This window comes from Ziziphus jujuba, chromosome 10 (genome assembly GCF_031755915.1).
Source record: "Ziziphus jujuba cultivar Dongzao chromosome 10, ASM3175591v1".
Taxonomy (NCBI): domain Eukaryota; kingdom Viridiplantae; phylum Streptophyta; class Magnoliopsida; order Rosales; family Rhamnaceae; genus Ziziphus; species Ziziphus jujuba.
This window is the reverse complement of record NC_083388.1, coordinates 23,533,904-23,559,318: the sequence shown is the minus strand read 5'-3', so window position 1 is coordinate 23,559,318 and position 25,415 is coordinate 23,533,904. Positions and strand designations below refer to the sequence as shown.

The 25,415-nt window shown below is 36.6% G+C and overlaps 2 protein-coding genes and 2 pseudogenes across 2 annotated transcripts; all 4 read left to right on the top strand.

The window, feature by feature from the left end:
• The first annotated feature begins 1,628 nt into the window (after positions 1-1,628).
• Positions 1,629-16,423, top strand: LOC125421087 (peptide-N(4)-(N-acetyl-beta-glucosaminyl)asparagine amidase-like; annotated as a pseudogene).
• LOC125421085 (uncharacterized) lies at positions 7,261-11,986 on the top strand. The gene is made up of 2 exons (XM_060812416.1): positions 7,261-11,049; positions 11,175-11,986. The coding sequence occupies exons 1-2, from the start codon at positions 10,438-10,440 to the stop codon at positions 11,460-11,462; spliced, it is 900 nt and encodes a 299-aa protein (XP_060668399.1). The 5' UTR covers positions 7,261-10,437; the 3' UTR covers positions 11,463-11,986.
• Positions 16,424-17,625: 1,202 nt separating the features above from the next.
• LOC107412203 (probable aldo-keto reductase 1) lies at positions 17,626-19,507 on the top strand. The gene is made up of 4 exons (XM_048468326.2): positions 17,626-17,681; positions 17,827-17,923; positions 18,313-18,466; positions 18,990-19,507. Exons 1-4 carry the CDS (start codon positions 17,626-17,628, stop codon positions 19,175-19,177), a joined length of 495 nt encoding a protein of 164 aa, XP_048324283.2. The 3' UTR covers positions 19,178-19,507.
• A 484-nt stretch (positions 19,508-19,991) lies between these two features.
• LOC132799780 (probable aldo-keto reductase 1) lies at positions 19,992-21,290 on the top strand (annotated as a pseudogene).
• The last annotated feature ends 4,125 nt before the right edge of the window (positions 21,291-25,415 follow it).

Genomic DNA, 25,415 nt, shown 5'->3' with positions numbered 1-25,415 from the left:
AGAAAAAAGATAAAGATAAAGAATCTTAAAAGAAAAAAAGAAAAAAAGAAAAAGAAAAAGATAAAGAATCTTGTTAAATTACATTGAATGAAAAGATATAAATTATGAGGTTGGGTAAAATTGCAGCTATATGTTGGAAGCTTGTAGTCTTGCTGCAAAACTGGAATATCTAAAACAATGGAGAATATGATTCCTTGCTGACAGCTAGAGGGAGAATATTTTTTGTTTTTGCATTTTGATTATCTAGTGCTTAACATCTAGGTGGATAAAATATATATTTATATATATATATATATATATTTTGTTGCCAAGTAGGGTTTACTTTGAATTTTATTTTATTATGTTGCTTCGTACATGTATTTTTGACATACCATATATTGCATGCTGATTCCTCTGTTTTATTGTTAATTGGTGGGGCGGTTCATCATCCCCTTGTGGTGGTGGGGCAATAAAGCCATAAGCGAAAAGTTCAAGGCACGAGTGCTCCACTTCCTCCAGAGCCCTTTTTTTTTTTTTTTTGGGTGAATCACTTCCTCCAGAGCTTGGCATATGCCCAAAAATATTACTCTTATGATTTTTATTTTTTTTCTTTTCAAGCTTGGTAGTCTTCTACTTCTTTTGCTTATACAGGATCCCTTATTGTACCATTTTGGCGTTGATGTTAGTTCCCTATTAGATCACAAACTAATATATTGTTGTGAAGTGGACAGACAACTAAGTCAACGATATTAATTTGACCACAAAAACAATGCCAGATTTCTTGTAGCCTTGTGGTGAAGTAATAGGAAAAAGCAGTCTTTTGATCCTGGGTTCAAGTTTGGGCAGTGAAAAAAGAGCACCCCTTCGGAAGCTTTTGAACAGCTTCTACAATCGTTGCATATCAAAAAACTTAGTAGCTACTTTCTCACAAGAGTTGGAATTTCCATATCTTCTCAAAAATATATAAAATGTAATTTAAGCTGGATAATCTGTGATTTTCTTATAGGAAAATTGCCTACAACCAACATATATATATATATATATTAGTAAATATATACATATACTTAGTTTTTGGTGGAATACACCCCCATATGAATTGGATGTGGAACAGCAAAATAAAATTATATATATATGTGGTCTCCTCTATGTTTACAAAGACTTTGCCATGTACATTGTACATTTTGTGGGAACTAGTTGAAGTGCGTATAAACTGGTCGAGGATGCACCCTAACCCGTTAATAATACTAAACTATGAACAATCCTTGATCAATGATCACTAATGGCTATGTTAATGTATAAATAATATTAATAATACTACTAATAATAAAATAGCATGTGAAACGGTACTGGATTTCGTGTCGACTTCATCTATGCACAGCACGGCAACTTTTTGCCATCTTCTTGGAAATTCTTTATTGGAATATATTATATATTATATATATCTTTTTTTATTTCACTAATGGTATAATCAATGTAGAGAAAAAGAAAATGTTATTCCTGTTATAAAAGCTTTTTTTTTTTTTTTTTTTTTTTTTTTGCCTTAATAGGGAAGTAATTGACTTAAAACTTAATAGGGAAGTAATTGACTTAAAACAAAAAAAAAAAAAAGTTGATTTCTTGCACAAATAAAAAAATAATTAAATATATATATATATATATTTTGGTGAATGAAAGTATACCTTACTTGGTTGTCGTTGTTGATGTTGTAAAGCTTGATGATTCTCACACAGGTTTTGTAGAAGTTATCTTTGGTGGCGTGCTCTGAAACGCTGTTTGTGGCGGTGGTGTATAAAGAAGAAAGAATGGTGGCTCGAAAGTTTCAGGTTCTACACGATGCATCCAACTTCGACGTTGACCATGACACCGACGATGGCCTCGAAGTCTCTCTCTCACTTTCTCTACAACCTTACCCTCTTTCTCTATATCTCTCTGTAAATTGTTTAGTTGTCTTTTTCAGGTTTTCAAATTGCTGCTCTTTGCTCTCACCTCTGTTCCTCCCGACGAACAAAAGGTAAAAGGTCTCCCCAGTTTCTCTCTCCATGAATATATATATATATATATACTAGTAAAGATGATGCCTTTGAGGTGTTTTACGAGTTTGCCGGTTTGCTTTTTTGAGATAGATTGTTGAAGTCAATGGTGATCGGATTGTATCCACCGATTCCGACCTCGTTGATATCTCGGAGAAACTCCGATTGGTTTCGATCGATGAAGAAGACAATAAGGAAGAGGTGCTTCTGTTTGTGGGCGAAATTCGCTCTTGTGTCGATCAAGTTCGTTTGGTAATAGTTTTTCCTTTTCTTTTTCCTCTTTATACAATATGCTTAGCTGCAGCTAAAAGGAAAATGAATGATAAGAATGATAAAATGAATGAATGCTAAGAGTGATAGTTTGAATTCGAAGAGTTGTATTAATATAGTTTGAATTCAAAGGCTTGTATTAATAAGGACCCAGTATAGCAATGTCACTGCTTAACTAATAAGTTCCATTCCCCAGAAACTGAAATATAGAATGTGTCATTGCCTTTTTATTTACATTCGTAAATTATACAAGCAACCTAACAAAACCGGTTACAATTTGTTGGTTTAGTATGAGGATCCTGTGCGTCAGGAGGATGCTCGAAAGACAGTCCCTATAGAAGAGCTTGAGGAGAAAGCATTGGTTTCTTTGGCCAAGGTGAGAGCACATGCTTATGCAGGAGTTTAATGTCTAAGAATGCATCTGATTGTGGCTTCCCCCCTTTATAATTGGCTGTCTCTGCAATGTTCTATTTTAAGAATTGGACCATGGCAGTGGTTCATGTATCCTTGTTTAGATGTTGATAAAAGCTTTTTCTCCATGCCAAATCTTTTCAACCTCATGCTTAATAACATGAGCATAGAACTTCTCTCTGCTCTTTGGTAACTCTACTATGCATGAACCATATGAATAGTGTGTTGGAATCTGCCCAGAAGTATCCTGTTCTTGCGAGTGTCTATATCATTGTTAGATAAATTTACTCAATTTACTTTTAAGCATACTTTTCTAGTTTTCTTGATATGTTGTGGTAGTTGGTATGATATTTTTTTTTTCCTCCAGCAGTAAGCTATTTCAGTCATAGACCTAATAGAATATTAGAAGTTTCAATTATGAGTAATATGCTTTTAAATTCATGCATAGTATATTTATGACAATACTGCTTCGTTATGCCCCTGTTTTGATACTTTTCAATAGCTAGTTCTCAACTAAAACAGACGCCCAAAGAGAACAGGTGGGAGGGAATTGTTTTTTTTACAGAAAGTTTTATTTCCCTTTTTATTTTGAGTTTTTGATGCAATTGTGCTTTATTTTGGACAAAGAAACAAATATGTTTATATAAGATTGATGCATGGTTATGCATTAATAGTTTCACTTTGTGATATCTTGGTAATTGATAAATCTGCTAAACATGTTTTAGGAGGGGAATTTTAATCCATCAAAAACAGAACAAGATCATGCTTTCCTGCTGCAGCTGCTTTTCTGGTTCAACCACTCCTTCAGGTGTTTTCCCGTTACTTTGCTTTGTTAAACTGCTGGGCTTCCAAAAATGTATAATTTGAAAATACCATAGGAAATAGTTGCTCTAATCACTAAAGAAATAAATAAGCTGGTCTATATTTTATATAGAAACATAGGAGAATCACCTTTCCTTTCATATGGATATGATTAATTGGAATATAATACCAGGTTGTGGCCTCACAATCGGACAATGGGGTACTCCTTGATTTTATCTGGCATTTATCTGACAGATTTCTTGCAAACAAAAAAGAAAAAGGAAAGAAAAGATAAAGAATCTCGTTAAATTACATTGACATAAAAAGATATAAATTCCGAGGTTGGTTTAATTGCATTCTATATGTTGGAAGCTTGTATCCTTGTAGCGAAACTGGAAGATCTAAAAGAATGGAGAATATGGTTTCTTTCTGACGGCTAGGGGGAGAATATTTTTGTGGTTTGTGTTCTGATTATCTACTGCTTAACGGCTAGGTGGAGAATATGTTGCTTTTGTTGCCAAGTAGAGTTTACTTTGAATTTTATTTTATTGTGTTGCTTCTTAAATGTAATTCTGACAAGCTGTAAATTGCATGCTGATTCCTCTGTTTTATTGTTACAGGTGGGTTTACTCACCACCCCCTTGTGATGGCTGCGGCCGTGAAACCATAAAGCAAGGCACGGATGCTCCACTTCCTTCAGAGCTTCGCTTTAGATGTTCTCAAGTTGAGATTTATAGGTATGTGCCATATGCCAAAAAGATATGTTTTATTTTTCTTTTCAAGCTTGGTCTTCTACTTCTTGTGCTTACATAGGATCACTTCTTGCACTAATTTGGCATTGATGTTACTGCATTGCTAGAGAACAAACTGATATTGTTGTGAAATGGGCCAGCATTTAAGTCAATGATATTAGTTGATCATAAAAACTTTTAGATGGCTATCACTTTGATAGGTTCTTAATCTCATTAAATGAAAATAAAGAAAAAAGAAGTTTTTGAACATCTTCTGCCATTCTTGCATATGAATGACATTAGAAGACCAGCTAATATCTTTCTTCTTCTTTTCATCTTTACTTTTGCACCCTATTTTTTTTCGGTCAAACTGGAAAAGTTGGATCCTAAACTTGGCCTGCCATACATGATGGCTGCTGAGCCATAGTGTGTGTGTGTGTTTTTTTTTTTTTTTTTTTTTTTTTTTTTTTTTTAATGGTGTGTATGTTTAGATCCCTTTCTTTTCCATCAACTTTGGATCATAAGCATTCATTTTCTTATTTTGATTCCATTTTATGTTTCTTAGTCTGCTTTATATGTTTATGTATGCATGGATGGATGTATTATATATATATATATATATATATGTAAATACAATGTGTTTTTTATATGTGTATTTATATAGGTAGAGTTATATAATAATTGAATAACAAGGCGTACAATTTGTTTTGGTTGAAAGTTGGTCTTCCACTTTTTCGGTTATACAACCATTCTTGGTTTGATTATGATTATTAAACATGGGTTCTTTTAGTTGATCTTTCTATTTGGTTCCTCACTGGTCACTGCTATTTTCTTCATTTCCTTGCATAATTTTTTTTTTGTAACCTGGTAACACAGATGCAACTTCTGCTCAGGAGTTACTCGTTTCCCACGCTACAATGATCCCTCGAAGGTATTTATGTTGTTGACTCAGAAGCTTGTATAATATATGATGGACTCCATCACATTATTTATTTCTTTTTCTCCAAGTGCAGCTTATTGAAACAAGAAGGGGACGTTGTGGGGAGTGGGCCAATTGTTTTACATTTTACTGTCGAGTTTTGGCTACGATTCCCGCCTGGTTAGTTATTTTTGAGAATGCTCAACTCAGTAAGGGTCACCTTCTTAAATTGCTATCCAGTACTGTGATATATATGTTCTTTTCTTTCCCATTTATGTGTAGGAAGAAAGCGACAAAGTGGTGTAGGATAAACTTATTTTGTGATTTGGTATTTCTGACATGTGGTCTTTATGGGTGTAAATTATTAAGTGGCTAAGTTGACCAAATAATCTGGACAGGTCTTGGATTTCACAGATCATGTTTGGACAGAGTGCTTCTCACAATTTTTAGGAAGGTAACTTGGATTCGCATGCTAATTTAAGCATTTAAAAAGTATAATGATTGTGCCACGATTGTTTTCTGAGACATATGTTGTACAGATGGATTCATCTAGACGCTTGTAACGCATGGTATGACAATCCTCTGTTATACGAGAAAGGGTACTTTCCACTTTTCTAACTCAATCATTTTTTAAATAATTATCTCTTTAACCCATGCATGATTTATAAATCATTTCGTATTGCCATCTTCTTACTGAATGTTAAGTTTATGCTTTTTCTTGAAGGTGGAAGAAGAAATTAAATTATGTAATTGCTATTGCAAAAGATGGAGTTTATGATGTCACAAAACGGTACACGAAGAAATGGCATGAGGTGATTAGTCATCAGAAAAGTATCTTCAGCTTTTGTTAATCACCCAGATTCTCTTGAAAACTAATCGTTATTTTTTTTGGAAAGAAAATAATCATTCCGCTTATGCAAAGACATGTTATGTATGAGTAATAAATGAAGAAGGTTTTCTGAAAATATTTGCAGGTTTTGTCTCGACGTAACATTATTACGGAGTCTGCATTGTCCTCTGTCCTTAATAATATAACTAAAGATTGTCGAAGAGGCTTTACATCTCATGTGCTTTCTATTCTTGATGACCGTGATGAGAAGGAAAGGCAAGCACTAGAGGAAGATTTACATTCCACAGATGATTCTTCAATTTCATTACCTGGTAGGCAAAGTGGGGACGAGCAATGGCGCAAGTCTAGACTAGAATTTGGTTCTGATGAGAATTGCTCCTTGAGTTGCTCTTCTTGCCCAGTTCGTGTATGCGTGGATGAACATGTTACAAGGATAAATGATGCATTCCTTCCCATACTTTCTCGTTTTGTTGCGGAAAATCTTCCCCAATCTAGAGCTATTCACGTGCTTGAAATTCTTACAGGAGTTATCTTGGATCTTCAAAACTCCTCTTTTAGAAATAGGAAGGCCTCAATTGATTTATATTCAAATAGTAGTGAACCTCTCTTGCCTCAGTTAGTCTCCTCTTTTGATGAGCTACTTAGTTCTCTTTCACTGAGTCATAAGCTGGGCGGAGATGGGAGGGTTGATATTTGTTTGGTCGGCAATCCTGTAAAAACCTCTATAGGACTTCCTGTTGCATTGGATGCTTTGGATGATGCAATCCACAACCTTAAAAATTGTAACAACTTCAGTAAAGATTCTCTTTCCTTGCCCCTTTTGAAGTTAAATAGAATACATTCTGGTTCAGTCCTTGCAAGTGGCGAAGAAATTCGTTTTGGAATTGTGAGTTGCATTTCACTTTTGTATCTTATACTTGATTTGGTTTTCTTGTTTCATATAGAGCTTATGCCTAAAACTTTTTTCCATAAGTTCATTTCTTGACCGTTATCAGGCCACATCAGCATTTGATGGGATTCGTGCAACTAAATGGGAAGAACCAAATGGTGCAAGAGGTATTGTGAACCAAGACTATTCTCTACTTTGTTTTGGTATTTTATGTAAAGTTGATAAACAAAGACACACAAACTGTTTGAATCTTTTAATTCTATTTTGTAAAACAACAACTAAAACAATTAGTTTTTTTTGTTTTTATGACTTATTAACAGCACACTTCACCTATATATTGATACTTGATAGAAATTTGAACATCTTGCTATAATGCTATGTTTAGAAAGTATAGCCACTTTCCAATTGGCATGTTATTCTCCCTTTTCCTTCCCAACCACAACCATACCAACAACCCCCCATTCCAGCAATTCTGTCAAAGGTTGCTGGATTCAAACCAAGGGAAGGTGTACCAGAAACAATGGAATTATAAATTAGGTTTTTTTTGTTTTGTTCTGGTACGTGCATTTGAGAATGTTGTAGGAAGCCAAAGTTTTGAAATACATCCTGATTCTGGCATTAACATAAGGGGTTAAATCCTTACCCCCATCACCAGCTGCAACTAAATACAAAGCACCACTCTTAATATCTCCTATATCCCCACTACTAGTAGATTTCCATTCCGTGGCACAACCCAACTTCTTAAAGAACTTGTTCTGTGCCACACCAAGTTCATAAGGAACACAGGGACTTTTAACCTGGCTAGTCTTCGTCGCACAAGATCCGTTACTTTCACCGTAGTCAATGAGCACATGTAGGTGAAGGTTGTCATCGTCATGGGTTTCCTGAGCCACAGCAATGTAAGTGGGATTAAGGTTAGCAAGGAGATTGACAAGGTGTGACAGTAAGTACTCTGGGAGGAGTGGACATTGTGGGTATGTGAGGAAGGCATGTTTGCAAGAAAATCGATAAGGGCGAGAAGGAGTGCTTGAGCTTTCGGGGGATTTCTGTTCTCCTCGTCATTTTGATGTTAATGGTTATCATCCAAACATACAACCTGCTCGCTCAGTACAGGATGTTTATCAATATGTTACAAAGGGAGGCAATTATAAGGAATATGGAGAGCCTCCAAAACCAAACCAGAACCCTACCCCGAAGAAGAACCGCACCTTCCGCACCATAATAAGGGAGTGCAACACCAAACAGGAATACCTCGACAAGATAAAAGAGGGATTCCCTTATGAGTGGGCTACTAAACTTCGATATTTCGAATACTCAGGTGAAGCTCAATTCCCAGAACCGAAACCCGAATACAAGCCAATCTACACTCCATCTGATTTTCAAGTACCACCAGAACTACAGGACTGGGTCAACGCTAACATATTCACGGTTAGTGCCGAATCATACTCCCTCATTAACCCTGGAGCTAATGTCTATGATGACTTGAAATGGATGCAGGATCTTACCGAACAAACGTATCTCAACAAGCTCAATTTCCTTTCCATGTTTGGTAGGATACCGACCAACGAGGATCTAGGATGTCCAGAAAGTCCTTATATATCTGTGGACCCTCACGAACTGGCAAGACCTGTTGGGCCAGATCTCTTGGATCGCACAGTGGATGGTGGACGAGTGGGCAGGGGTATAATTGTAAATTAACTGTAGAAGACACGTGGAGGATTTTAATTGGAGGGTTTAAAGTATGCGGTGGATGGTGGGCGCTTTTTGGAATATCCGTACAAAAAGCATGTGGGACCCACCATAATATATTTAAGCCCACAAACAGAGAATGGGCCACCAGATAAAACAGTTTGGGCTTTTCATCCGAGGCCCAATTGGTGTGGGCTATTAATTTTATGGGCCGGTCTGTTATTATTTTCGGAGGCCCAGTATATAGGTGGCCCATTCATGACCGTATGGTAACGGTCATATACATACGTCAAGTACGATATAAATACGTATTAGCAGGATTATATGATACGAGGTAAGTTTCGAAAGACGTATGTGATAGATTAGTTGTGGAACACAAATGGGTGATTACGGTGAAGAGTAACGGAAGAGGTGTGAAGGGGAGTAGTCGGGTTCCATGTCCGGTTGTTCCTTACGAACTGGGTGTGGCACAAACAAGTTCATTGAGAATTTGGGTTGTGCCACGGAATGGAAATTTACTTTTAGTCGGGTTATTGGAGATGGGAAGAGGGGTTCTTTGTACCTGGGTGCAGCTGGAGTTGGGGGTAAGGGTTTAGTTCCTTATGATAATTTTAGGTTTATCAGGTATTGCAAATCTGAGGGATTTCAGGGAATTAATACAGAACAATTGAATATTGTGCCCTTGAAAGAGAAAATTTTATTTATTGTTCGGTAAGACCGAAATCACAAAACACACAGGAAGCACAAAACAGGGGAAAACGCATATTAATTAATCCTAGGAGATCAGAGCGACACGGATGTGAGCTCGTCTAAACAGGGGGAAAACACTTATACATCGTTCTTCGTCTTCTTTGTTCTTTTCTGGTTCTTCTTCTTCTTCGAAAGTGGGGGAGGATTGATTACAATATATTGGTAAGCAAGATGGGGTAAGTCGTTATCATCCGCAGGAATATCCCAACCAGAAGGAGTTGTGACATTGACGGTTGAGGATGGAGGAGCAGAGTATTTGACAAGACAAAAACGCAGCCGGATACTGAACAAACAAACGTACGTCCATCTTATACGTAACCGTCTTGTTCGTATGTCTCCTCGATTCTTCAGTCCCATGCGGATAATTAGTCATAAGGGCCACATACCCACCTTGATTGATAATAACTGCGGCCTTGTTAGAAGTCCATGTGAACTGGGCCACCTGCAAACTGGGCCTGTTACGAGAAACAACAGGCCGGCCCACATCATTCATAGCACTCGCCAATTCGGCCTCAGACGACATGCCCAAGGCCCGTAAAGCCCTAATCTGGTTGGCCCGTTCTCTGTTTTTGGAAGCCCGGTCCCATTTCCTCCTTCTGTAAACTTTACCTCCCCACTTGCTAGATGACCCCTGTAACACCATTGGTAACACTTGGCCTCACAGGAGTGGCCCCAAAACCTGCTTCCGTCACCGTACGTATTCTTTTCTCTTTAAAAAGCAATATACAGTCCTTCAAAAAGACTGAATATGCGAAATAAAGCAACCCTATCGCACCCCCAATAATAACGAAGATCGTGATGACGGAAGATAAGGTTAAAGGCATACCTATCGCACTCCCATCTTTTTCTTTCGAAAAAGAAAAGATAAAAAGGAAGATAACCCTTTCGGTCTATTTATACCCACAAAAGTAGTGGGCCCGTCCACCGTGCACACCACGCATCTCAAAAAGGCGCCCACCATCCACCGCATACTACGATGCTTCCACGTGTCCCACTCACGCTCTTTAACAATTCGACGGTCCCGATGAACATCCACTCGTCCACCAGCCACCGCGATTTCCGTAATATTAATATGGAAATCGCGGGGCTGGTACCAACACACAACCCGTTCCAACCCAATGTCATCCCCCGAAAGCTCAAGCACTCCTTCTCGCCCTTATCGATTTTCTTGCAAACATGCCTTCCTCACATACCCACAATGTCCACTCCTCCCAGAGTACTTACTGTCACACCTTGTCAATCTCCTTGCTAACCTTAATCCCACTTACATTGCTGTGGCTCAGGAAAGCCATGACGATGGCAACCTTCACCTACATGTGCTCATTCTTACTGAGCGCAAAATGGATTTCCGTTCTCCTCGTCATTTTGATGTTGATGGTTATCATCCAAACATACAACCTGCTCGCTCAGTACAGGATGTTTATCAATATGTTACAAAGGGAGGCAATTATAAGGAATATGGAGAGCCTCCAAAACCAAACCAGAACCCTACCCCGAAGAAGAACCGCACCTTCCGCACCATAATAAGGGAGTGCAACACCAAACAGGAATACCTCGACAAGATAAAAGAGGTATTCCCTTATGAGTGGGCTACTAAACTTCGATATTTCGAATACTCAGGTGAAGCTCAATTCCCAGAACCGAAACCCGAATACAAGCCAATCTACACTCCATCTGATTTTCAAGTACCACCAGAACTACAGGACTGGGTCAACGCTAACATATTCACGGTTAGTGCCGAATCATACTCCCTCATTAACCCTGGAGCTAATGTCTATGATGACTTGAAATGGATGCAGGATCTTACCGAACAAACGTATCTCAACAAGCTCAATTTCCTTTCCATGTTTGGTAGGATACCGACCAACGAGGATCTAGGATGTCCAGAAAGTCCTTATATATCTGTGGACCCTCACGAACCGGCAAGACCTGTTGGGCCAGATCTCTTGGACCGCACAACTATTGGGCCGGCAACATCGACTTCACAAACTACGATGAGCGAGCAACTTATAACATCGTGGATGACATACCTTGCCAATTCGTGCATCCGTTCAAGTCCATCATCGGGATCCAATCCAACTACACCGTCAACCCAAAATATGGAAAAAAAAAAGGCAAATCAAAGGAGGGGTCCCCACCATAATCCTCACCAACCCAGATGAGGATTGGACTAAAACAATGAACCAGTCTCTCCTTGATTAGTTTTATGTTAATGTTCAAACCTACAATATGGACCCCGAGGAAACCTTCATCACCGTTCCGTCCACCCCTGTTTTAGCTGCTGAAGAAGAAGAAGAAGAAGAAGAATAAGACAGACGAGCTCACATCCGTGTCGCTCTGATCTCCTAGTGTTAATTTATGTTTGTTTTTTCCCTGTTTTTTGTGTGTTTTGCGTGTTTGTAATTTTGTTCTTACCGAACAATAAATAAAATTTTCTCTTTCAAGTACACAATATTCAATTGTTCTTTATTTCATCACTGAAATCCCACGGATTTGAAATACATCCTGATTCTGGCATTAACATAAGGGGTTAAATCCTTACCCCCATCACCAGCTGCAACTAAATACAAAGCACCACTCTTAATATCTCCTATATCCCCACTACTAGTAGATTTCCATTCCGTGGCACAACCCAACTTCTTAAAGAACTTGTTCTGTGCCACACCAAGTTCAAAAAAAAAGCTCAATTTTTGTGCACTAATATTTTTATTGGTTATTTATTATTGAAATAAAATTATATTGATTAAAAGATCTAAAAAAAAAAATTAAGAGAGAACAGGAACATCCTGTACTGAGCGAGCAGGTTGTATGTTTGGATGATAACCATCAACATCAAAATGACGAGGAGAACGGAAATCCATTTTGCGCTCAGTAAGAATGAGCACATGTAGGTGAAGGTTGCCATCGTCATGGCTTTCCTGAGCCACAGCAATGTAAGTGGGATTAAGGTTAGCAAGGAGATTGACAAGGTGTGACAGTAAGTACTCTGGGAGGAGTGGACATTGTGAGTATGTGAGGAAGGCATGTTTGCAAGAAAATCGATAAGGGCAAGAAGGAGTGCTTGAGCTTTCGGGGGATGACATTGGGTTGGAACGGGTTGTGTGTTGGTACCAGCCCCGCGATTTCCATATTAATATTACGGAAATCGCGGTGGCTGGTGGACGAGTGGATGTTCATCGGGACCGTCGAATTGTTAAAGAGCGTGAGTGGGACACGTGGAAGCATCGTAGTATGTGGTGGATGGTGGACGCCTTTTTGAGATGCGTGGTGTGCATGGTGGACGGGCCCACTACTTTTGTGGGTATAAATAGACCGAAAGGGTTATCTTCCTTTTTATCTTTTCTTTTTCGAAAGAAAAAAATGGGAGTGCGACAGGTATGCCTTTAACCTTATCTTCCGTCATCACGATCTTCGTTATTATTGGGGGTGCGATAGGGTTGCTTTACATCTTCGTTATTATTGGGGGTGCGATAGGGTTGCTTTATTTCGTATATTCAGTCTTTTTGAAGGACTGTATATTGCTTTTTAAAGAGAAAAGAAGATGTACGGTGACGGAAGCAGGTTTTAGGGCCACTCCTGTGAGGGCAAGTGTTACCAATGGTGTTACAGGGGTCGTCTAGCAAGTGGGGAGGTAAAGTTTACAGAAGGAGGAAATGGGATCGGGCTTCCAAAAACAGAGAACGGGCCAACCAGATTAGGGCTTTACGGGCCTTGGGCATGTCGTCTGAGGCCGAATTGGCGAGTGCTATGAATGATGTGGGCCGGCCTGTTGTTTCTCGTAACAGGCCCAGTTTGCAGGTGGCCCAGTTCACATGGACTTCTAACAAGGCCGCAGTTATTATCAATCAAGGTGGGTATGTGGCCCTTATGACTAATTATCCGCATGGGACTGAAGAATCGAGGAGACATACGAACAAGACGGTTACGTATAAGATGGACGTACGTTTGTTTGTTCAGTATCCGGCTGCGTTTTTGTCTTGTCAATTTGTTCTAAAATGTTATTGGTGGGTGATTTATGACCGTTATCCTAACGGTCAGTTGCCTACGGCCAGTACTATATTTGATACATTTTTTCAGGATTTTCCTAATACGTGGTCTGTTTCGAGAGACGTATGCCACAGATTCGTTGTCAAGCACAAGTGGGTGACTACGGTGAAGAGTAACGGATCTGGTGCGACGAAGACTAGCCAGGTTAAAAGTCCCTGTGTTCCTTATGAACTTGGTGTGGCACAGAACAAGTTCTTTAAGAAGTTGGGTTGTGCCACGGAATGGAAATCTACTAGTAGTGGGGATATAGGAGATATTAAGAGTGGTGCTTTGTATTTAGTTGCAGCTGGTGATGGGGGTAAGGATTTAACCCCTTATGTTAATGCCAGATTTGGTTGGAAGAGGCATTGACATTGAACGTGTTAATATTGTGATTAATTATGATATGCCAGTATCATAAGGAACTAAACCCTTACCCCCAACTCCAGCTGCACCCAGGTACAAAGAACCCCTCTTCCCATCTCCAATAACCCGACTAAAAGTAAATTTCCATTCCGTGGCACAACCCAAATTCTCAATGAACTTGTTTGTGCCACACCCAGTTCGTAAGGAACAACCGGACATGGAACCCGACTACTCCCCTTCACACCTCTTCCGTTACTCTTCACCGTAATCACCCATTTGTGTTCCACAACTAATCTATCACATACGTCTTTCGAAACTTACCTCGTATCATATAATCCTGCTAATACGTATCCAATATTTTATTTATTGTTCGGTAAGACCGAAATCACAAAACACACAGGAAGCACAAAACAGGGGAAAACGCATATTAATTAATCCTAGGAGATCAGAGCGACACGGATGTGAGCTCGTCTAAACAGGGGGAAAACACTTATACATCGTTCTTCGTCTTCTTTGTTCTTTTCTGGTTCTTCTTCTTCTTCGAAAGTGGGGGAGGATTGATTACAATATATTGGTAAGCAGGATGGGGTAAGTCGTTATCATCCGCAGGAATATCCCAACCAGAAGGAGTTGTGACATTGACGGTTGAGGATGGAGGAGCAGAGTATTTGACGTAATAGTCAAATTTACCAGAGGGTTGTCCGAGGGTATCCCAATTGGGTTTAGGTTTAGTTTCCTTCGGCTTTAGGGTTTTGGTATGGTTCTGGGTATGTGAGGAAGCCATATGAGGAAAAAAACCGATTAGGGGTTGAAGAATTATTAGAGTTTTCGGGGGTTGTTTTTGGGTTCATAGGTGTTGGGTTTTTAGGTTTCTGGGACTTAGTCTCCCATCCGCGCGATTTCCATATTAATATTACGGAAATCGCGGTGGATGGTGGACGAGTGGGCAGGGGTATAATTGTAAATTAACTGTAGAGGACACGTGGAGGATTTTAATTGGAGGGTTTAAAGTATGCGGTGGATGGTGGGCGCTTTTTGGAATATCCGTACAAAAAGCATGTGGGACCCACCATAATATATTTAAGCCCACAAACAGAGAATGGGCCACCAGATAAAACAGTTTGGGCTTTTCATCCGAGGCCCAATTGGTGTGGGCTATTAATTTTATGGGCCGGTCTGTTATTATTTTCGGAGGCCCAGTATATAGGTGGCCCATTCATGACCGTATGGTAACGGTCATATACATACGTCAAGTACGATATAAATACGTATTAGCAGGATTATATGATACGAGGTAAGTTTCGAAAGACGTATGTGATAGATTAGTTGTGGAACACAAATGGGTGATTACGGTGAAGAGTAACGGAAGAGGTGTGAAGGGGAGTAGTCGGGTTCCATGTCCGGTTGTTCCTTACGAACTGGGTGTGGCACAAACAAGTTCATTGAGAATTTGGGTTGTGCCACGGAATGGAAATTTACTTTTAGTCGGGTTATTGGAGATGGGAAGAGGGGTTCTTTGTACCTGGGTGCAGCTGGAGTTGGGGGTAAGGGTTTAGTTCCTTATGATAATTTTAGGTTTATCAGGTATTGCAAATCTGAGGGATTTCAGGGAAGAAATACAGAACAATTGAATATTGTGCCCTCGGTAATTCCCGAGGAAAGCGTCGGTAAACACAAAAATGAACTCAGGAAAACCTACCGACAGTTTCGTCGGTAATTCTCCCTTTTCCTTCCCAACCACAACCATACCAACAACCCCCCATTCCCCAACCTCACGCCTTCATTTCCCACAAAACACACAGACACACACACAAAAACAAAAAGAAAGCCCAAAAAGATGCATAAACTAATTCATTAAGGAATCATTTCAGTTTTTTGACTGTAGAATTGCAGCTATAAACTTTATAATTGCAACCTTGTAGGTTGTTGGATCATGTATAAAGTGTCAGACAACCAGAAGCACAAACTTGCAGCATATGAGTTAATGTCTGCCAATGATGCACCAGAAACGGATCCAATGGACTGGTGTGTTGTTTGTATCCAATTCACTCATCTTTCTGTTGCTATGAGGATATCGATATTTTTTTATTTTCCCACTTCGTATGAGTTTTGTTATATAATGGGTTTTTCATATCTGAGAAAGATAAATAGCTTTAGCTTTTAATATAGTTGATTTACTTATACATTGGTTTTATCAAACATGGTGTGTCTATAAGAGAAATATTGGTTTTATCAAACATGGTGTGTCTATTTCTTAGGGTTCTTGAAGGAAGCAATGATGGGGGATCCACCTGGCATCTTCTGGATGAACGAATTTCACAAATGTTTGATGGCCGTTTCCAGCGTAGAACATTTAAGGTTGCATCCATTGATCTCTTATCAGATCTTTTCAGGTAAAAGTAGTATACTCAACTGGTTCAAATAAGGTCAATTCTCTGGTTGTCCTTTCATTTGGAAATTCTGGATGGCAGGTTTCGGTTTCTGGCAGTACGTGATGTAAATTCAACTTCAAGGTCGCAAAAAGGTAGCATCGACTTCTATTCAGCAAGCAGTTGATGTTCAGAGACTACAATTGTCGATCAAAATGGGTGTTTCCCTTCTTATATAAGTTGATTTCAGCATTTACGATGCCTTTGTATCGGCTATTGCATTGTAAACCTTCGTTCTGCCTTTCCTTACTGCTGGCTAGTCGACGTTAACTTTTAATAGTGACTCTTTACCTAATGTTTTAATAATTCTTTTCAGTTCCTGTTATTTATAATCTTCTATTATAAAAACTCCTCAAGGCCAAACTTAAATTTTAACAGTCTATAAGCATAAACCATTCTCAAAACCATTCTCATAACAGTCTATAAGCATAGCAGTCTAAGCTTGAATTCTGGTACAGGGGACTGAGAGAAAAAGCCACATCAATTTGGCATCACATGCTCTTTATATTGCAACTTTAATCCAAAAAAATTTTGGCAGGGCAGAAACACCAAAAGAAGAGAAGAATAACAATGGTTCTAAAAGATCCAATTTAGTTTATCCATCAACTTTTCTTTTACTTTAGTGACCATCCTCAATCTTCTTCAAACCCTTCATGTCCGTTGTTTCCACCCTGCATTACAGGCAAAACACATCACCAGATGCATACCGAAAATAAAATTCATGTATTCCATATAACATTATAACCTGCAACTTTCTCCACATGGGTTATTGGAAAAACACAAATGGTATACCGTATACAGACTAACCATATAATACAAGCTGTACTTTGTAGCGATTTACTAGTAGTGTTTATGCAGATTAATTTGCCTACCAATGCTAAGCAGTAAAAATGCCAGTATAAGGGGGAAGTCTACGCCATATGACATTCTACCATCTCATAAAAATAAGAAACGCAAAATTCTATTTATTACATGCTTTTCAGCATCTTTGTACTCTTTTTCTACTCTCATATTTGAAAAATGAAAATCCAGAACTCTTAAGGCAACAGCCAACTATAAAGGATGAAGTAATTTCATTCATTCGGTGTCTATATATATATATATATATATGTATGTAGTGTGTGTGTGTGTGTGTGTGTGTGTGTGTATATACTCAAGTATGCAGAAAAGCACATCATAATTTGCAACTTGCATGAGAAGTGGCAAGAGTGAAGATACAAGAATACTGAATAGGAAAGAAAATCCAGATTGTTGTAACTTACGTTGAACCATACATAACAATCTTTTGAACTTTTGTAAGGTCAGAACCAGATTGATTGTCTTCAATAAAAATTGTCAAGCTGACACAACACAATGTAAGAATTATTACTAGAAGAACGATAAGGAGACAGTGGAAGCACACCAACAGAAAATACTTTAGCATACCTCCGAACATTTTGAAACTTGACATACTTCAAAACAACTGGTTTCCCCTTTAACATGAAAATGCATCAGTCATTAAAGCTTCCACTAACATACAACTACAATATCTCGAACAAAAAGTGCACATCATGCTAGAAGCACAAGGAAGAACAAGGAAAATAGAAACCAGCTAGAAGCAAATATTATACCTTGTGGTAATTTTAGTTTATGTGTAAATTATTTTGTTGGATGATATTTTTAATATCGATGCATAAAGCCTTGCAGGGAGCTTGGCATTGGAATAGTTCCCTATAGTCCTCTTGGTCGTGGGTTTTTCGCTGGGAAAGCAGTTGTTGAAAGTCTGCCTGCAGATAGTTTCTTGGTAAAAAGATTTTGTCTGTTAATAGATTATCTTTTTTTTCTTTTTTCTTTTTTTTTTTTTCCTTTTTTTTTTTTTTTTTTTTTGGGTGGTAAAAAAGATTGTTATTGGAGAAACAACTTTGTTTCTTTGACATCATTTGTCTCAATCATGAATCATATTGATGAGTGGTAATAACTTTTTATATCAAGCTTTGGTCAAAATTATTCTTTACTGGAACATATAGAGCTCTGACAATATTTTTGTTAAGCATGTTTCTGGTGGATAATAGTTCATTCACTAAAATTTCTGAAGCTAACTTTTGATTAGAGACTTGAGCATATGAAGGATTTTCGCTTTTTGCTTGTGGAAAAATGTGTAACTGAGTAACTGACTCTTTCCCGCTTTATAAGGTCTCCCATCCTCGGTTCCTAGGAGAGAACTTGAACAAGAACAAGATCATTTATGATCGAATAGAAACTCTTGCCAGAAAGCACCACTGCTCTCCTGCTCAGCTAGCGTTGGCTTGGGTTCTTGAACAAGGGGATGATGTGGTACCAATCCCTGGTGAGTGATTCACACCTTTGTTTTTTCTCTTTAATCTTAAAGTATTATAAGCTAGATGCTTTGTTTGTCTATGTCTCTGTGTTTGCACAAAACATGAGCCTGTGTATATCTGTATCTGCACGGATTTATAGTTTGCTGGAGAAAGATATGGATTAATAGTTATAAATTCAATGACACAGTTGCGTGCTTTTGCTTTTTATCTAATTATTACACTTTTATGAAAATCAGACGATAAGATAATATGGGAGAATCATTCTAAAAGTATGACTAGTTAACTGCTGAGGTTAAAAGATAGAAAGTATCCCAATATATGGGCTTTGAGAATGTCATGCCCTGTAGCTTATAAGGTTTTCCTTAAAACTGCATGAAAGCCATAGTTGCATTGAAGCTGTAAAGCTGATACTATCCATGAGCAATGTTTGTGGATATGACATGCAACTGAGAAGATCATTTTCTACTTTGTAGGATACAGAAAAAGGTCATTTTTGAACTGAATTTGTTTGTTTACTTTGAATTTCTACAGGGACAACTAAAATTAAGAACCTAGATGACAACATTGGCTCAGTGAGGGTGAAACTTACTGCAGAAGACCTGAAAGAGATATCCGATGCTGTACCAATTGAAGAAGTGGCAGGTAGTAGAACTTATGGTAACATGGTGAAATCGTCATGGAACTTTGCCAACACTCCTCCAAAAGAGTCCAAGGTCTGAGCTTAAGACATGTCCTAGTCTCCATTTCACTTGGTTGATACAGTATGTTGTAAAACTAGGGAATGCCATCGTGTCTGCTGCTGGGTAGTTGCTGAATGTCATCGTATTTGCTGCTGAGTAGTTGCTAGATTACTTGCAGCATTTGATGAACAACCTAAAAATAAAAATTTCTATGGAATTTTGTGATAAACTGACCGTTCGATGTACTTTGTTAAGTGCTTTGGAAGTTAAAGATCCTTATATCTTTCATTTGAGTTGTATTACACGAAACTGTTGTTGGTGATTGTAAATTACTTTCAGAATAAGTGCAACATTTGGAGTGAGCAAGAATTTTAGATAACAGGACCAAATTATTCGCAAGATAAAGGCAAATGGGTTTTCTCCCATGTATGATGACCCAATACCCTGACTTAGCACTCTTTCAAACATCATATTCATTTCATTCACAATTTTTTTTTTCTTAGGTGAGTGTGTGTGTAAGTGTGTGTGTGTGTGGTACCCTTCAATTCTTATGTTATTCTTGCTTGTGCTCCCAAATCTAAATATCGCCTAAACAATCTATTGTGGTCCAAAAACAATTTTTTTTTTCCAATACACGGTTCTATAATTATTATATTTTTTTTTTTGGGGGGGGGGGGGGGGGGGGGGGTTAATCCATAGTTCAAAAAAAAAATAGAGAGGTTTTGTGCAGTTTTATATAATGTAATGTACTCGTTAATTTTTGTATAAGAATGTTGGACCCACAAAAAAATAATAACAATAAAATAAAATAAAATTTGACTTTATGTTTCAAGTTAATGCGAGACTCCACTCGCTCAAGCGGATATGGTAGAATAGTATCACGGTACGGAGCCGGGTTGGATTCGCGGCTGGGGGCATTTTGATTGATTCTTTTTCGAATAACTTTTTATCTGTTTTTCACGATCTCTGACTCTATCTGTTGAATGATCCTACATCAATCCATTTCAACTCCTCGGCTTTGACCATCCCATCTGAAAAAAAATAAATAAATACATAAATGTGCTTTTAACAAACTATCCACGGACCTCAACTGCCACACTCGCACACTGATTACTCTTTGGCTTCTTGTCCGACACTGATACTTCGAGACCTTAAAAATCCGGATAAGGCTAAGAATTTGTTTAAACATGGCTGAGTACGACGGAGTCAAAGTTCCAACTGTTAAACTTGGCAATCAGGGACTTGAGGTATACCGTCTAAACCATATCAATTTCATTTTTCTATTTCTTCCATTCAACTTCTTCAACTCAATTTGCTTCTATCGTTTTTCTATGATAACCCCCTTGTTAATCTCCATTTGGTATTCATTTCCATCATCCTTTTTTTTTCCCCATTTTTTCATGGTCTTTCCATTTTCTTACCCTTCGCAGGTGTCAAAGTTGGGTTGTGGTTGTATGCGCCTGAGTGATATCCAGTCAGAGGAGGATGGGATTTTGATAATAAAAGAGGCTTTTAACAAGGGAATCACTTACTTTGACACAGCCGATCTTTATGGTGCTCACTCTAATGAACTTCTTGTTGGAAAGGTAGTTTTCTCTTTTATTAATTGGAGCTCCCGGAAGTTGCCTGAGTTTATTAATAAGGAAGCTCACTGCTTTTATTTGACAAGTCTAGGTTTTTTTTCTTTTCTTTTTTTTTTTTTTTTTTTCTGCGTTTTGTCATCTGGGTTTTTCTTATTATCTGTATTCTGTAATATGCAAAGGCATCTTTATTGTTGCTATCTCATTATGTATTAGGCGTTGAAGCAATTGCCTCGACAAAAAATTCAATTATCCACCAAGTTTGGTAGTGGGAGTAGAGGGTAGTGGTATCATAGTGAAGGGAACTCCTGAGTATGTGCGTTCATGCTGTGAGGCCAGCTTGAAGCGTCTTGATGTGGATTATATTGATCTCTATTATCAGCATAGGATTGACACTTCAATCCCTATAGAGGAAACTGTAAGTGGTTCACTTTCTGTGGAAATTCTTTAGTTCTTTCAAGTAATATAAGAACCAACTTTAAATTTATGAAAATGATTAGATACTTATATTTGGAGGTTAGATGGGTGAGCTGAAGAAGCTTGTGGAGGAGGGGAAGATAAAATATATTTGGAGGTTTTTGGCCTTTTATTTTATTAACGGTATATTATGTTGCATATGCAATTTTGATTTTTTTTTTTTAATTATAATAAGATATATTTATAAAATTATAAATATTATAAACACCAAAATATTCAATTATAATAAAAAACAACTTTAAAAGTGTATAATATAATTTTTTTTTATTAATTAGAAATTAAAATTTTCCATCTGACCCAATAATTTATTAATGATGATGGTAAATTTTAAATTTTAAAATGATAAATCTAAAATGATTAAATTGTTTTACTTATAATTTGATAATTTTCAAATAATTTATTTATTTATAAAATAATATTAATTTAATATTATAAAAAATTATTAAAATTTTGATAAAAAAATTTGTTAAATTCCTGATTTGAAAAAGTATACATGCCACCTAACCACCCAATAGGAAAGTATCCATGAGTAAAAGTCCGTACGTTTTGCTTGCTTGTTTAGGGTCTATCTTCCCACACAAAAGATATATGTATGTCCGATTATGTGCTGCCACGTATCTCTTTGAAAATGATGTTACGAAGTGACAAAGATAGATATGTATCTAATTGTTTGGACTTCTTCAGCAAGGAAAAAAAGGAAAAAAAAAAAAAAAAATTGTTTGGACTTATATAGGCATGATTTTATTATTGTTACACCTAGATTCTTCTGGGTTGGTATAAGTTTTCAATTTCAATTATAAATAAACATAAAAAAAAAAAAGTATTGTATTTATTTTTCAAAAGAAGTGCTCCACTTGCTTCATACATAATTTTATTACATAAAGACTATAGTTATGTAAATACATTATAATAAATAAACTTACTTCATTTGTTTTTTTTTAATCTCTTATCAATATTTTGATCACATAAATAAAACCTACCAATACAAATTAACATTTCACAGACAAAAAAATATCTGTTCACAGAAATCTTACCAATTATATAAGAGAATATGGGATAAAATTACGACCCAATTACCCAAATATGCATAAAACCCAGAAAAAGAAAGTAGTATCGTACCTGGACCCGTATTACCAAACAAAAAAAAAAAAATATATATATATATATAGTACCTGGACCCGAAATGGTGACCATGTACTTGGATCATCAGGCATATCATCCCAGACGGTTAGATCCTTCTCTTCCAACATATCAGCCGAGCTCAACCACTCATCGAGAGTGGTTCCAACCAGGGCCTTAACGACCCGAACACCGGCGTCGTTGCACTTGACTGCCCAGTTGCCATTCTCATCTCGGGTCAACCGGCCCGTAACCTGCGGGTACAGTGAAAGAGTCTCGGAGAGAGAAACCCTGGAATGGTCCAAATCAAAATCGTTCAATATGTTGTCCTTGAAGTAGAAGATAATATGGAGACTGTGAAGGCCCATGGCATGGTCCAGTGCAGTAAACGAGTGGGTATGATCCGGCCCGACTGGTCTACTGGATACTGTCGTTAGTTTAGAAAGAACTGTAACCCGACTGTTGCTGTTAGACATTATATATGTATATATTATATATATATTCCCAGAGAGGAAGAGACAGTGATGTAGCAAATATATAACGTAGACTATGTAGCTTAGCTTGTTATATATGTATATATAGCATATAAAGTAAAAGGCTGGAGGAGATGAACAATGTAAAAGAAGGGGAAGGTAGTTAAGGAACATAATTAGGGAGGCGCAATTAAAGAGGGAAGCTGGTGTTTGTTGAGTTTCATTAATATTGGGTATTCGATTGATGGTTTCGTACCTCTCTGAATCTCTCTTATGAAGTGTTTGTGTGAATATCATTTTTTGGGTCCTTAAATTTCTCTCTCATTTTTCCCTTCTTTTTATTTTTTTTATTTTCTTCACGTTGTGAATTCTCAACCAGTTGTTTTGTTTTGTTTTATTTTACTTTAATCAAATTTTTTTTGTGAGTATTTTATTTTAATGATGTATTTTCAATGGAGTTGGCAATCATAATATTTATTATTATTATTATTATTATTATTCGTGTGCTTTGTAACAGTACATCCTACTGTCACGTGATCATTTAATTTCCCACTTGACAACTTGATATGTCGTCGTCGAGCTCGTATGTGGTATATGCATACTTATATGTTATTTATTGTAGTATATGCATACTTATTTGTTTTGTATATTTAATTGATCAATTCGTGAGCAATAAAGCAAATTACTACACTTCAATCTGCACCGCACATATTGAATTCAGAGTATCAGCTTTTCAATTTCAAATCTTTATTTATTTATTTATGGTTTTCCTATGGCTGCGAATCAGTCTAAATTTGCATGTCATTAGAGCATTCTAAAAATAAAAAAATATATTTTCTGTAATAAAAAATATTTTTTAAAATAATTAATAATATTTAAAAATGTTCTCCAACAAATTTTTTTTCTTTATTATTAATTTTTTCTATAAATATTTATTATTTTATTTGTAATTCTTTTTTTTTATATGAGCTATCTACTTTTTAAATATTATAATTATATTTAATTAAATTATATATAATTGAAATAAAAGATAATTTTAACTCTCTACATTTGGAAAGCCAAACCAACTTTTTATATCATAAAGTCAAAATAAAAAATCCATTAAATTTTTTTTTTAAATATTATCTTTTTAAAATACAGAGTATAACACATATAGAAGAGTCCCTGAAAATATTCTTATTATTTCAAACTTAATACCAAATTTAAAAGACCAACGTAGATGGGATCTTATAAAGTCACTGTCGTATCTATTTTGAGTTAAATACAAAATTTCACCTAAACTATTATATATTTTGTACATTATTTCCAAATTATAAAGTATCATATTTATATTTGAATTCAAAGACTTGTGTTGATACGGATCCAGTAAAGTCACCGTTGATTTTATCTTGTCTTAAATATATCATGCCCCCAAACTATTATAAATTTTGCATTTTATCTCCAAACTATAAAAAAGTATCATATTATCTCCTAAGATATATATATATATATATATTATTCTGCCTTTTAAGTCCAATTATTCATTTTATAAAATCAATCATATATAAATGGTACTCTGTTGAAAAACTTTTTTATATTTTATTCTATTTCATGTTTAACTAGTTTATATGTCTAAGCCAAATATATTAGAAAAAATTGAAGAGTCAAACTAAAGTGATAAAAAGAAAAAAAAAAAAAAAAAAGGGTTCATGGGGCTTTTGAAGTTTGGAGGATAAAATGGAAAATGTATAATAGTTTAGAGAGGGTTAAGTGTATCTAGGCCTTTTGTATTTTAGTATAAATTTTTAAATTCTTCAAGCAACCAAACAGGAGGGTTACAATTTAGAAAGCAGAGACTGATATTATTCTTTTTTTTCTTTTCTTTATCTTCTTTTGCGATTGGTTACAATTTGTTGATTTTGCAATGGTTTCTTTTGGCCAAGGGGAGTGCACATGCTTATGCAGGAATTTAATGTCAAAGCATGCATCTTATTGTGGTTAATTTCCTACTGCCCTGGCAATGTTCAATTTTAAGAATCAGATCATGGCAGTTTTCATATCTTTATTTAGATCCTGTTGATCATAGAACTTTTTTTCTCCATGCCAATTCTTTAATTTCAATCACATGCTTATGATATGGCGGTTCACTCATACTTTTCTTGATATGTTTTGGTAGTTGAGTAAAATATTTCTTTTTCTGCCAGCGTTGAGTGAGCTACTTCAATCATAGAAATAATGGTACATTATAAGTTTAAATTACCCAAAATATGTTGAATTCTTGCACTGCATTTGTATGACAACACTGTTTTTTTTGGTTGTTGTTGTTGTTGTTGTTACTGTGTCAATACTTTCCAATAGCTAGTTTTCAATTAAAACAGGGACGTACACAATTAAATATGTTTTTTTAAGATTAATCTGGACATTTGATACATGGTTTTGCATTAATAGTTTCACATATTGGTGTCTTGGTAATTTCTAAATCTGATAAAAATATGTTTTAGGAGGGGAACATTGGTACTATAGTTCATCAAAAACAGAACAAGATCATGCTTTGCTGCTGCAGCTGCTTTTCTGGTTCAAACAGTCTTTTTAAGTGTTTTTCGATTACTTTGCTATATTATACTGTCTGGCTTCAAAAAAATGCATAAT